The sequence below is a fragment of the Anguilla rostrata genome, chromosome 3 (assembly GCF_018555375.3).
Source record: "Anguilla rostrata isolate EN2019 chromosome 3, ASM1855537v3, whole genome shotgun sequence".
NCBI classification, from domain to species: Eukaryota; Metazoa; Chordata; class Actinopteri; order Anguilliformes; family Anguillidae; genus Anguilla; species Anguilla rostrata.
Genome location: NC_057935.1, coordinates 55,145,407 through 55,160,632, shown reverse-complemented (window position 1 = coordinate 55,160,632; position 15,226 = coordinate 55,145,407). Strand labels below are relative to the sequence as shown.

Here is a 15,226-nt window from a genome sequence, read left to right as displayed (position 1 = left end):
CATCAAAATTCGCCCCGTGTAACCATTCCTGAAGATGAATCAAATCAAACGCTGCAGCATATGCTGTTTATTTTTAAATTTACTTGATTTCCGCTTGGGCACTGTACAGTAATGGGCGCTGTAGTGCTGTAGTGTGCTTCTCTTTCTCTCTGTCTCTCTCTCTCTCTGTTTCTCTTTCTCTCTGCAGATTGGTGTTCAATGACACCTGACTTCCCCCGTTAATAATAATACGTTGCTTAAAATTCTGTCTCTGTCACGTTGCATCCGACTGTATTAGTCTCCAGATTAATTTGTGGTCTTTGCATTCTTATAATTAAAGACAACAGAACATTCTCAGTGGGGACTAGATTTATATGTGCATGTGCCTTTGTGTTTGTGTGTGTGTGCGTTTGTGTTTGTGTGTGTGTGTGTGTTTGTGTGTATTCCTCTCTTATGGCTTTTTTTTTCCTTTCCCCAATGAATTAACACATTTCTAATTGCGTAGAATAAATAATCCTGGCGTTCTCCTACTGTAGTTCCCAATGCATCAGTGGAAAATCTTTGAATGCCTCAGACTTGTCTGCTGTCAGTCTCTATATTTGGCTTGTGTCCAGGCCTGGTCCACGTAGTATGGCACGCTGTGCGTATTTACTGTCCTCAAATCACACTGTCTTTGAAGTTCAAAGGCGCATTTATTTTTTTCTTTCTGGAGAGGAGCGGGCGAAAATGATTGTGCGCCATGTCTCTGCAGCTAATGTGCACAGAAGCCAAATGAGGTACGGAACAATGTGCACAGATAACCCAAGCTGGGATTTATCAGCCTGCTGCTGGTTCCAGTCAAGGCAGATTCCTGATTCCGGGTGCCAGGAGATATTAGTGTTTGTTGTTTGTGTGCGCGAGGTGGTGGTGGTGGTGGTGCCCCCCCCCCCCCCTTATCTCCTGCCGAACTGGGATCAGCTTAGCGAGCACCCACACTGGGCCGCTCACTGCCATGCCCATAATGTCGGCGTCCCATGGCCCCCGAGGTGGCAGACTAATGCCTTTATCGGGGGACGGCACACAGCCGCTGCGTCGGCCTGCTCTGTACAGGCCTTCGGTTTCTCTTCCCCAGAAAGCCCTATCACTGACTCGTGCCATTACACTGGCAAAACTGATGTGGCAGGGTTTAGAGAAATATTCTGAAAGAGAGTGGTATTTCTGTATATGTGTGTGTGTGTGTGTGTGTGTGTACACGTGTGTGCGTGGGGAAGGGGGGTGGGGCGGTGGGGGGTCATTTCAGGTGGCGTTTCAAATGCTGAGAGGGTGGGGGTATGGGAGATGGAAGAATTGTGTTAATTGAATGTTAAGGACAAATGAAATCCCTCACATTTATATCTTACTTAAAAAATTAATAAAAAAGAAAATAGAACCAAGTGAATGCACAGAGGCATTCTGTGTGGTGCCCTTAGATGTTGATACTATATTGCTGCTGAACAGCACTGCAGCACAGCAGCCTGAGTATCAGATTGTCTGCATTATTGGAAGGCTATTGTTGTTGTACCATTTGACTATTTTATATATTGAGTATTATGGGTATTATGCACAGAAGGGTCCATTATTCATTAATGAAACTAATCATAAATAGCCCCACCCAACATTTGTAACATGTGTGTCTGATCTAAATAAGGAAGATACGTACCTTGTGCTCAGGATGTAACGAGCGTCGGGTGAGTTGACGGATTTTTTGCTCGGTCAGCCTGAGCCCCAGCCGGTGCAGAGCCGGTTTAAATTGGAACAGGTGAAGCAGAGCTTAGACCACCTTCGCACAGAGGCTCCATTCGCCCTCTCGCCTGCCCGGCCGCACCGCAGTCTCCTCATAACATCAGAAATATTTATAATGGCCTCCTAGACGCCGGTGTTTCGACCGCGGTTAATCACTGTCGCCCGCGCGGAGCTCGGGCTCTTCCTCATTCCTCTTCTGGTTGCCTCCGGGCTGTGTTTTATGGTCTTTGGTTAGTCTCAAAGGCCACATACTGTATGCAGAAAATAAACTGCTTTTGTCACCTTTTATACCCTCTGCTCCAAGGCTGGGGAGAGCCGCAGTCCCTCTTTAAAAGTGTTTTGTATGGGCACAAATGTGTGAATCCCCTCCTGCACTGTACTATGGTTCACATTCCACTGTCGGGGGCCATTTTTGATTCACTCAGTATTCAGACAACGTAACACAGTTGAGATTTGTGGTACACCATTTGTAATAGGACAGTAAGCCATTGTGGGTTATGCTTCTATCTGGAGAAGGAAAGTTTGCCACCTTCCTCTGCATTTTTTTTTTTACATTTCTGACAGTTCAAGTTAAAATGAAACTTCTTTGTTGACCAGATCAAACCAAAAATGTCCCTTTAGGGTGTATAATACAAAAATGATATATTTGAAATGTGTACAGCATTTGGTGTAATCAAGCAATTGGTGATGCTAATGACCTGGACTATACCTATAGAATATCTCACTTTCTAATATTGATTGAGAAATAGCAGACTGGTTTACCTGGTTAACGTTGTAATCCATGAAAACCTTAATCATTGAGCCGAAATCAATTTGGGAAAAGAGCCCACTCCAGAAACTAGTATGGGAGCTTTTTCATCCTGAGTTCTGTGTGTATTTTAGAACTGCTAAGTGTGCAGTGGTAAGAATCAAAGAGGAATGCCATGTTAAAGTGAATGCAATGTGTTGTACAGTATGTTAATGATGACAATGGTGCAGAAGTGTGTTTGGAATGGCTATATGCACATGCAAAGGAGGCCATGTTGACGAGTCTCCTTGAACCATTCCACGCTTCCCCTTATATACCCAAAAGATAAAAGCAGAACACCAAGTCGTCAAATAAAGACACAATCATGACAAAATGGTACAGATCAATGATCCCGCTTGCACTATCTCTGTAAGCATATCACACTGGGTTAACCTTTGTATCTGGCTGGGTGCTGACCCATAGGTAGCAAGATCTTTGGTCAGCACACACCCACCAAAGACACCAATTTGTTCCCTATGACGTTGGTTGTCCAGCAATACAAAATGATTACTTTGTATTATGGAAAGCCAGAAGTTCACATAAAGCTGATCCAGTTAGATGTTTTGCAACTGAGTACTGTCTCAGCACACCTGCTGACACCCTGTCAGCACAGTAAACAGTCTGTTTTACTATGGGGGTCTGATAAGAGGCAGACTTCTATGAACTGGCCAACATTATTTTTTAGCATATACTGTATGGTTCTATAGAGAGGGCATGTGAGTGAGTCCCTGGGGTTTTCACATGTTCCATAGGATCATGTGATCCCCAAAAATAGATGAGTTATTTTTCACTCAGCCTTTATTTCTGATCCATGACCCTGAATCAGAGAATGTAAAACTTTGTGTTATTCTACTGTTTTTATTCTCTCTCTCTCTCTCTCTCTCTCTCCATCTCTCTCTTTCTCTCTCTCTCTCTTTTTCTCCCTCTCTCTTGCTCTTCAGCTCACAATACAGTCAAACGCAGAGGCTGAATTATGAAGGAAGACCTTGGTTCGCTCTGCACTAAGTCAAGCGATGAATCAATTAAGAATCTTGGCAGGTTCTTAGGCGCCATTCCGTCACTGTCACAGCAGTCGTCAGGCTCCCTTTATCTGTCTGTCAGTCACGCTGATTGACGGCGGAGGGTTTTAGAGTGAAAGACGAATGCTCTTCTCAATCCAGCCTCCTTTCCCAGTTTCTTTCGAGAAAAAATTTTGTGTTTGTGTTTATTTTGGCTGAGAAGAAGGTTTGATTTTATTTATAGATTGCGTACTACGGATTTTGTTTTGGTTGCTTTTGCATGGGTAAATCCACGGACATGCTGTATATTTCCTCTTTTGGAGCCAGAGTTCCTAAGCCAGACAAAATGTCAGAATGGATTCTTGTCATTTCCTCTTAGTCTTCTCTGTCGTTACACAACCTCATGTTTAGATCTGTGCATTTTATGCATTAGATACGTTTTTTTTGCTTGCCTGGGAAGAGCATCTGTGAATGCTTGTGCAGAGCTCAAGTCCTTGACTGAACCTTAGACAGTTTTTAAGAACATACTGTAGGCTACATTTTTCAATACCATCTTTGCACCATCTCTTAATGAAACCAAATGGATGTTGCTGACTATTTGCCTGTTATGTGAGGGTGGCTTCTATATGGCGTTTAGCGTTTGAGGACTTAATCGGGGCCCGCTTTAGAATCGGAGCAGTGCCGATTAACGAGGCGTTAAGCAGGAGGCTTTGATGTATGCACCGGAGGAGACCTGACAGCAGGCTGTCACGGGTCGCACCGAGGCTGGCCCAGACAGCCGGGACTCCGGGGGGTTGGGGGGGGGGGGGGCGGGGCGGGGAGCCGTCTCCGCCCTGCCGAGGAGGAATATATTAAACGTTTATTGCATTGTTTCCAGGTAATCGCCCCGGCGACGCGCGTCCAGCCATGGCCCCGGCGGGACGGGCCTGGGAGGGAGGATAAGTACAGCCGCGGTGACAGGCTTCCGCTGACCCCATTTGAATACCCTCCCCGCCGCAGCCGCCCCCACGTCCCACTGCAGCCTCTCCTTGATGGCTGACATTTCATAACAGAAAATATTACAAAAGTGTCTTCCCTGAGCCCGGTGTCTAGTGGAGAGATGTGACTGAATAGCTTCCTCAGTGCAGTGTGTTTGAATTGGAGCACCAATGAGAAACTTTTTTTTGGCCGGGGTGGGGGGGTATTTGGGGTGGTTTGGTGGGGGGGGCAGTAATTGTGATTACTTTCTCATTAGCACCTGTCAGCATAGATGAATGCAATATTAAATGTGGATGTTGTGTTGTGTCCTCCTGCTGTGAGGAAAGTGGCGGAGAGGTTTGTCTAATCCCTAGCTTGCCCAAGAACTGACAGAATGTTGTAGCAAGAAGAAGAATCATTCATGCTTGAAAAAGATGTTTATCTGATAATATTGCTTTAATGATAAGACGTTGGTGAGATAAAATGTGCGTGTGAACGGGATGAAACGGTGACTGGTGATTTTATATCATACTTTTTTATGGCTAGGAACATGCTGAAGACTTTATGTGTTAAATATTATTGAAGATGTTAGTGTTATGCCCTGGTGGTCTTCTGTCCTATGAGAAACAAGAACTTTATCTACAAATATGTCAATCGCTGAGAGACAGCATTCCCTGGGGAAGTTATTGGATATTTTTGACACCACGGATGTTTTTTAAGCACTAGTTTTTAACATTTTGTCATTCATTGTTTTTATTTTCAGCCAGAGTCAATAGCACCTTCCACAGATCTTTGCTAAAGTTCATTATTGTGGAGTCAGAATTTGTGGATATTAAATATCTAAAGGTTAGTCAACCTCAAAGATACTGAAGGTGCTACTAAAGCATCGCCAATGCAACCTTGTAACTGTATGATTCAGCAAGTATGCAAATGATATGCTAATCATCCCCCACTCCCTCTTCATTTTTCCCCTTCAATTTGCATTTATACAGCCCTTTCTTCTTTGAGCTGAATAGCTTTTGGAACCTTCTAAGCACATTAATTTGACACTGCCCAATTAGCCTGTTCTTATTAGTGTGCATATTTTAAGGCTGAATCTACAATATGTTGCTTTGGCTCCTAAGCTCTTGTTAAATGTCACGAAGGTCTTATAAGTATATATTTATAGGCAATGTGTAACTTCCATTTCTTAAATCTATCTTTATCTTTGGCTTTTGAAGTGTCACCATTCTCTAAGCATATGTTTACATATCCTGAAGCTACAGCCATCTTTAAAAATTCTACTCTTTTGTTTAAATTGCCTTCAGCATGAAATTGAAATAATGACAGTGTCAACTTGAATAATTTGATATCTTTTCTCTGACTTATGAGGATTTAAAAATTCAGTCAGGCTTCACTTTGCTAGTTGTATCACGGAAATGATTATTCACTTCTTTTGTACCTTCTTTTGTCTTTTTTCATATCGGCGAAGTCTGAAACTCAATAATAATCAGGATGTACACCATAGCTTTACAATGTCAAGAAATAGAGAGGTGACAGGTGAGGTCAAGTCAAGCATGTCTTCTGAGTTCAGATTTTTTTATTTTATTTATTTATTTCTTCCCTTAGGTTAGTCTTGTTATGTCAGCAGCAGGTGTATCCATCATGTCAATTCATTCTGGTCCCCATGGGGGGAACTGCCACAGTCTTGACGTCCCACCTGATGTCTCTGATAATTGAAATAGACAGCGGCCTCTAAAATATAGCTCAGTGTGTCCACTCCATTAACTTAACTGGGTTGGTTTGCCTTGCTGTGGTAACAGGAGCATAGTGTTATATTTGTTTGTTTTGGAGGAGCTCGTGTTGAGGGGTGTTGGTTGTGGGCCATTGATGAAGTGGACTTTCTGTGAGCGGTTCAGCAGAGTGTTCTCTGTTCATTTGGGAGAAGAGGAAAAACGGGAGCAAATGAAATAGTTGAACTGCTGCCCTTGCCCTGAAAGGGGATCTCTTCCAAATGTCCATCGGCTCATCTCTCCGTTGACTGAACAGTTGGCAGCATAGCCACAAGTATGCACTGTCAGATTCAGTTAACTGGATGCTATTTTTTCTCTATTATTGTAGCCCAAAAATCTTACTTTGCTCCGGCTTTCTTTTAGTCTTTCTTTAGGATGTGCATTAAGATGAAAGCAATGCCCATGGACATGTACTTTGATGTACGAAGATTCATGTCTTCTTCCTGAATTATACATTTTACTTTGATATTTTTGAAGATGCACTAAGATTTGGAATTTCAAAAGTTTTTTTTTTTTTTTTTTGAAGTTCGATCCATTTTGACGCTTCTAAAAGGAACATATGCTGGTCAGAATTTGAGGAGCATCTTGTACATTGTTTGCTGTAATAATACTTTTGAATCTATTTAATTTTAACACTTATTCTTTTTCTGAGGTGTGTTTATTTTAAAGTCTATGGAGCCCTCCTATGCACCATAGGTGAAAAAAAATATTTCTGTATCTGTAATCTGTATCCTTCGTTTTTGTAATCTTTGCACGCGGGTTGGCACCCTTGGTGGAGAAAAAAAATTCCAGCATGGAAATCCGTGAATTCAGTTTAGTAATCCTTTTGCACGTTTTGGCACCCTAGGTGAAAAAAATATATATCCCAACAAGGAAATCCATGTTCGATTTAGTAATCTGTACGCACAGTTTTATAATAGGAGCTAGCGATGTTAAATTGAATTGCTAAAGACCTAGTTGTATGTAGCCAGTTAAAGCAACATTAGATCCAAACAAGGAATTATTGTTGCTTAATAACTTAATGAATTCAGCAGAAGGGCAATCTATTAAAACATTTTTTAAATTGTTGTGTTGTTTTTCTGTAGTGAATTATTTTAAAATATTTACAGACACTGTTTTATAAAAGTGATAGCTACGGCACTCAAACCCATGGTAGCCTATATGAATACATCCAAGGCTAGGTGGTTCACCGGGATCTCCACTTTGAGTCATGCCTAGCATCAAATCCCTATCCTTGCCAATTTTCATGATTAGGCTTGCACATGTTCTTGTTCCATATCACTTTAATATTTATCCCATTTCCTCGAGTGTCAGTTGTAGCTATAATGCTTCCATGTCTGACGTTCCTGCAATGAACCCTTTATTCAGCCTACAAATGGATTTAACATTTCAAACCCTCACTCAAAAACTGTGTGAACGGACTGCGAAACCGAGAGTCCGGATTGCAAAACCGAGAGTATGGATATCCACGTTTCAATATTTTTTTTTCCTCTAGGGTGCTTCGGGGGGGCTCCATAAAAGTCATTTTCTGTGAAGCAGTAAGACTTGCAAAGAGTGTGCTACTCTGACTGTGGTGTGCCCTATAAAGTTATGATTGATAGCTTACTGCCTCTTAATGGACTGTAGACTGTAGAGTTTGCATACTTGCACCATTACTCCGTAATCCCATCCTAACTGTCATTATTTCTGTGTATTATTGCATTTCTCATGTTTTTTTTAATTTTCAGCAACTAATTACTAGGTTTAGGGAAATTCCTTTATTTTCATAAATCTAATGATCTTCATCACCATCATCAAATGGCATTTTATGTTTGATCCATAATTTACAAGGGGAGGGAAACTCCCTTGGTATCAAAGAGCAGAACCCTCCTGAAATTTCCAGAGGGAATACAGGTAAACAAATCCATGAGTGGGATGGATGGAGTTATGGTTCTATCTTTGCTACAGTAATCAGAATTTACATGCACATGTCATGCCTGTAATTTCTTCGGTGAGTTCTGGTGCTCTTAGTTAGACTTCCGCAGGGCCCCCGCTGGCATCCTCTGTCATTGGGGTTAATGTCTGAAATGTGATCGCAATAAAAACAATGAGCTGGCGGATTGTACTGCACCACACCATCTCCAGGGTCTTCAGTTTTGTCAGACAAGATGCAGGGGAACACATATAAATGTGTTTAATATGGCATTCTGAGATTCACCTTGATTAGAAGAATCAGTATGCAGTGTCTTACCACAATAGATGTAGATGAATATTGATTGACCCTAACCTAGATTTATGATAGATTGCTCTGTGAGATTAGATTTTTTGTGATATTATGGGCACCCGCATTGCATGTGGATAATGAAGTCAACAGATTTCAAGGTAGAACGTAGTTGTCTGGACAATATAAATACATTTATGTACATACGGTGTATAGCTGTGTCTGTATATTTGTATATTATACATATACATATACAGCTAAACAAAGTCCAACTTTTTGTGTCGTGTAAAAAAGCTTATATGGCTTTGACGTTATTTGGTGAGTTTCACTGAGTTTTTCTTAATAAAGCAGCAATTAAAGTCTATTTTAGTCAGTGTGTTCTGCACAACCCTGGCAGTTGACATGAGAACATAGATTCGGGAGGTTTATTTAAGGTACTTTAAATTTGCTTGAAGTAGTTAGTAGTATATTATTTTTTACTGCTTAATATATTGATGTGGGCAGATGGTGGCAGTATGGTAATGGCTGGGCTGTTTTCAAATTGCAGGCAGTGGTTTTATGGTAACAGGCTAGGATGAGTTTTTTTTTTTTTTAAGCTCAGTGAGAGAAAATACATGCATTGCCATCTCCCTGAAAGCAAAATTACTGCAAACTGTTTTGAAGGCATTGTCCAAATCAGTGCATTTTATAATTGTGTAATTTGGGTTGATATACATGTGTGCTGTGCGTGCGAGTGTGTGTGTACGTGTGTGTGTGTTCTTGTGTGTGCGCGCGTGCACGTGTGTGTGTGCTTCTTTAGAGCAAAAATTCAGTGAATAAATTTGAAAGCATGAGTGAATACTGTGATTTCAAATTGTTTCTCTACCGTCAGTGGGTTTCACTCTTCGCATTTGACATTTTTTCTCATTTGTGTTGTGGGTTGACATGAACCAAAACTCAGCATAGTAGAAACGCAACCAGAGAGGAAGCACGCCGCCTCCAAAGCCCCCTTTCTACCGTCGTTGAGCTTTAAGCCGCTAGCTGCGGTGGGTTGCACATGTACAAGTAAACAGATAATTATTTCCACAGTTGAAGGTTGAATGGCACCGCAAAGCCTGGAGAAATACTGTTGTTGCCATTTTGACCAGTTGGATAGGAGAAACTGGGGCTGGAAAATGTACAGAGAACACGCACCGTTCTGGTGCAGAGGCTGCAGTAATTCCACATGTATATGTACAGGGGCCCATACAATTTAGCACCCTCACACAGTCAGGTATGGTCCACAGCCAGGAACTGTAGCTTGTATTGTTAAAAAAATAACAAGAAGAACAGAAGCATTTTCATTCTGTGTCTGTGTTTCATCTTGTATTTGGTTTGCTTGTTTTGCATTGAAATGAATCAATGTTTGCCCAGAAAAGGACACTGATTGGTAATATTCAGCTTGAGCTTATAAGCACTCAGACTGTCCATTCTGAAGTGTCTGTGTAAAATCCATTTTAATGTTACTAAGTATTTTATATTTCTTCAGTGACAAGTTGTGCTGTTTGATTTTTTAAATGCGTGCGAGTTTGCTTTCCCCTGAAGCTTAATGGTATATATTTTTATATAGTTTTTTTTATAAGACTGCCTGTGAAGCATGCCGTTTTTGTAGAGCACATTAAGAAATGTATTTTCTTTTTATTTTTCACTGTCTTAATATGCAAAATAATACATTTGTATGTCAGTTCACTACTGAGGAAAAAACTGAGCACTGATTTTTATCGCCATTTGGTACCATCATCCCAGAATCTGCTGAAGGAGGTTGTAAACATTTCCGATCCATATAGTTTTGTGATTTTATCCAATGTTACAACAGTAAGCTTCTTCAAGGCAGTTAGCTGGTGAAGCAGTGAATTCTGAGAGAGTAAATTCAGGCAACATATGCAACATCCCATTAGAATTTCACTAAGAGCTCCAGAGAAAATCATGTAATGACGAGAAACTTGATTATATTAGTTTGAGCATGAATATAAGCTTTGTTTTAACGTGAGAAAATTATCATGCAGCGAGCATGATGTCCACAGATGTGGCAACTGCTGATGAGGTGAAAGAGAGTTCATTTGCGCTTCAAATATGGAGTCTGCTGACAAAGGTGCATAGCGAATAGCTGGGGATGTCATGCCGTATAATTCCAAAATGTGGCTTCAATTTCAGAAATTTTTATTATGAAGAACTGTGAATTTTTGCTTTTTTTTCACTGCCAAGCCTGATCGTTCTCTCAGAGAGCCAAGGCTCTGGGTTAGCAGGGTTACAATATTAACACTGTCCCTCAGGAAGCAAACAAATGCAATTAGTCATAGGTGCCCTGCCCACTTCAAAAGAATAAAAAGATAGACTAAAAGGCGCAGACACATTTGTCCAAGGACCTTTTTCACTCGTTACTCCCCCTCAAGGCACACATCATAACATCGAAATGAAATTATTTTGCCTCTGGTTTATTAACAAGCAAAATGAGTATAAGCAGTCCACCACCTTGAACTGTACCTTCATTTGCATTTTCCTCGGAGCACCCTGCTTGAGTTTCATAAGACGTGAGAAATGCAGGGCGCTCGCCAAAGCAGAAGCGACCCAGAAAAAGCCCCCCAAGTGCTCGGAACATCGCAGCGTTAAAATGGCGGGGGTCCTCCCTGGCCACGGCTGTCGACGCGCCTTCGTGGTTTTTAGCTTTCTGCTCGCGGTTTTGTTTGCACTTCATAGTAAAACCGAGTGGATATGCATGAAGTCACTTTAGCGCCTTTGAAAGCCGTCCGTGTGCCTTGAAATGGAAATTCCATCGCATTACTTTTGACTAATTATAAGGTAATTAGTGTCTCGGGTAGTTCTGTAGGGGGAGGAAACCATTACTAATATCCATCATGATTTGTTTTTTGAGATCTGTAATAAATGGTTTGTCTTTATATTATGAAGTCTCATTCAAAGAAACACAATTGACTCTTTGTTGCTACCTCTGTCGTATGCTGCATATGTTAACAGAAGTACGTGTGTTGTGATATTGCACCCAGCAGCACTGTCACTGTGACTCAACAGAGGTTTCTTGTCATAGAAGTTAAATTGAGGACAGAGGCAGGTCTGTCAGGGTGTGTACAGTCAGGCGAGGAGAATGGAGGGTGGGGTGCAGAGTTTAGGGGCTTTTGGGAGGCTGTGGGCTGGCAGACAGGAAGATGCCCCCGGGGGGTTAGGGATGAAGGAGAAGCCTGGCTTCATCCATCCCTCTTGGCAGGATGATGAAAAGGGCCAGGAGGTTGCACAAAACGGTCTACCTGTCCTACGGAAGGGCACAGGGTGACCCTGTCTTGCCATCAATCTCCCTGTCTGTGACCTCAGCTCCCAGAACTCGTTAGCGCTGCAGAAACTCTCGCTGCTATCGCTGCAGGGGAAAGTCAAAATCCATTTGACGCTTGATGCAGTCGTATAAAGGGGCACCCGATAACGCCTCTGCCCGTGAAGAGAAGCCTCCAGTACAAAATGCACTTTAAACCTTAAGTGGTTTTACTCTGTGAATAATTCAAAGAATTCAATGCAGTGCACTTAGTACTTTTGGGAAATTTACGGGGACTCTCATACGCGGTATGTCTCCATTGACATGCGGAACTCTTTTAATTTACATGTCAATTTGCTGTTCATTTGTTTGACTGAAAAATGCGGGCTACTAGTATTTCAATTACACCAGTATCAATTAATAACTCCCTGTAAGACTGTTAGATCTCTCCCTGGGGTTAACCTGTGGGATCTACCAGCGGGGTGTTTCCTAGAGCATAGTTTAGGAGTTGCAGTTCAGTTGCTGAGACATTGAGACATTTAATGACACCACACTGTAGGCCTGTGTGTGCGTATGCTGCATAGGAACTTTCTTACTGGGTACATTATTAATTTTATTTTTAATGAATCTGGTACATTGCTTTGCCTTTAGTGATCCATAAAAAGGGCACTCAGGCACAGGCATGGGAGGGTGTTAATGAGCTCTATGTCTCTCACCAACAGCGCTAAGTATAATTTGAATATCTCAGCCAACATTCTCTTCCGACTGAGCAAAACAAACCAGCAACATAGCATAATTTATTAATTAACGGGATCTGCACTCATAGTGCACAGCATATTATTGAGTTCCATAAAAATGATAAAGCAGTGGCGTTAAGGCAGCCAAAGGATCGTTACCGCATCGATGGACCGTTTCACTTAATGGGCAAAATGTTGGTTCACTCCAGTCAGCTTGACCTCTTCAGGGCCAGTTAACTTTGCTGGTCGTGCCAACGCTCGATCAGACCACCGTTAGAAATCTCCCAGCGCCGATCTGAGTGGCTCTTTGTGATTGCGACCGGGCGGGACGGTTCAGTGCACCGCTCGCTCCGAACCGAAAGTTACATTACATTACATTAAACAGAATTAAATTATGCGCTGGGCTCTGTCCGAGCGCTAAGATACTTAGTGTCCGCGTACAGCCTATTGCGGTTTTTTTTTTCTTTTTTTTTTTTTAAAGAGGGGAGCCGTGGGCGGGGAGGGGTTTGGTCTGGAAACTCGTCTGGCCTGAGTCACCGCGCTCTTTTTCAGTATGGAAATGATGGCGAAGCGATGCTTAACACCCATCTGTGGTGACTGCGTGCACTCTCACCTTTGCTCAGGCACGCCGGCGCCTTCTGCTTCCTCTCCTGTTCTCTCATCATTAGGGCCATGACGGGAGCTGCTCTCCTGCTCCACAGCAGCAGGAGCGGGAGCGCCGCTCTGCCTGCGCAGATCTCCTCTGATAATCTGCTCCACTTCTGTTCCCCCTTTCCAGATATAGTATCTTACTCCCATCCCTCCGCCCCAAGGGTTTAGCTTCCTTTCTGCGCTGTTATAAACACCCGTAGTGTGATCTCTGAAGACTGTAATTATGCCAGAGAAATGCATAAAGAATGAATACATTCAAACCGAGGTTGATTGTAATGCATGTAAAGTGTTTCTGTTGTGTTTGAGTTTGAGGTCTGTTGTCCCATTTGTATCCCCCAACAGGAATTGCCGTAGACAAGAGAGGCTTTGTCTATTTTGTTGACGGAACCATGATCAAGCGGATCGACAAGAAAGGAGTGATAACAACCATCATCGGTTCCAACGGGTTGACATCGACTCAGCCGCTGAGCTGTGATGCCCGCATGGACATCACCCAGGTGAGACCACGTCCTATTAATTTAGGCACGTATGCACGCGTGCATGCAAGCGCACACACACGCACACACATGTACACACGCACACACGCACTCACACACACACGCACGCACACACATACACACGCACACACACACACACATGCACACACAGACAAACACATTCTCACACGCACACACACACACACACATATAGGCCTTGTTCACACCTGTACTTTGTACCCAGATTGTGTCTAGATTAAGTCAAGACGGATGTCAGCTCACACCTGGCATCAGAATGCATCTCGACTGACTTCTTGTGATTGTATCTCACTTCCCCGCTCAATATGCAAATAAACACATTTCCGTTTGCAAAGACCAAATGCATTGTTGTTTTTAACCGGCGGGAGGTTAAAAACAACCGGTATATATATATGTTTTTAACCGGTATATTTTTATACAGACTATGGCAGCATACCTGTGCCTTGTCTGACGGAAATTAAAAGAAGAAGAAGAAGTTTGCAAAGACCTGCGTCTATGCCTTGGCGTGTTCCAGGCAAACCAAATCGCTCAAGATGTTTGACGCACTCGTAATATGTCTCTATGCGCTTTTCGAAATTTTCAAACGTAGTGGACAAAGCCAGCTTACGCGATTTGAGAACCAACCAAAATGATAGTTATATCCGCTTCTGTTTTGCTCCAGAAAACTATGTCAGATAGGTCTATCAGCAAACATATGGCTTAGCTATGCCCAGAAGTCCTCAATAATAATAGTATTTTCCAAGAAATTACAAAAAATCGTTGACAACGTTTCTTTAGGTGCACTGGTGCAGCGTCTTTTACTGCTACCACAGAGTGAATGCGTAAGTGAATGCGATGATAAGAATATTTTCGGTTACGTTAACCTATAAAACGCTATTCCAAAAGCAGAATTAGACATGTTATATATCGTTAGAAAGCTTAAACTCTCACCTACTGAATAAATGAATTGTCAATCAAGCCAGCCTGTACTAAAAAGGGCGACAACGCCGTGAACAACACGTGTGGTATTACGCACAGCTATTTTGGAAGATACCCAGGCATCACAAATGCGCGTTTATTTCACAAACGGATTGTCCAAGACAATATATGACCGCTCTGTCTCGAAAGGGACATCTCTACACGTAAAACCAACAGTAAGGTTTTATATTTATTCAATATTTAGTCCCAGATATTGACTGTAAAATGACATGGTATCATTTTTGAAACTTTGTCTTGTATATTTCGTTATTCAGTGTGGCTTCTTGTTGTTTCGCACTTTAATATGACGCCGTTGGCGTGCGAATGAGTATGTACTTCCGCTTAGGCAGAGGACGTCAGTTGAGAGGCGGTCCTTCAATGTGGCCCAGGACGCATTCGTGTCCACGCTGCTAAAAGAATGTGGCCATATGCGTCCCAGACCACCTCCGAATGTGCTCTGAGTGATCGGATCTGAGTGCGTCCTCAATGCGTCCTGGGTGCGTTCACACCTGTAGTTAGAGCTGTCCACTTGTGATCACCCAAGACACATTTTAATGCCAGGTCTGAACAGGGCCGTACACACTTTTAAGAGCTTTTAACTAGGTCACAGTTTTTTTCTTAGCAGTTTTATCACC

The 15,226-nt window shown here is 42.3% G+C and overlaps 1 protein-coding gene across 7 annotated transcripts in view; it reads left to right on the top strand.

Annotated features, from left to right (window-relative positions):
* Positions 1 to 15,226, top strand: part of LOC135251192 (teneurin-1-like) — a 361,745-nt gene that overhangs the window by 316,591 nt on the left and 29,928 nt on the right. For all 7 annotated transcript variants that reach the window (XM_064328374.1, XM_064328375.1, XM_064328368.1 and 4 more), the window contains one exon: positions 13,462 to 13,616. In XM_064328374.1, the coding sequence (XP_064184444.1) occupies positions 13,462 to 13,616 (155 nt within the window). The remainder of the gene's footprint in view (positions 1 to 13,461; positions 13,617 to 15,226) is intronic.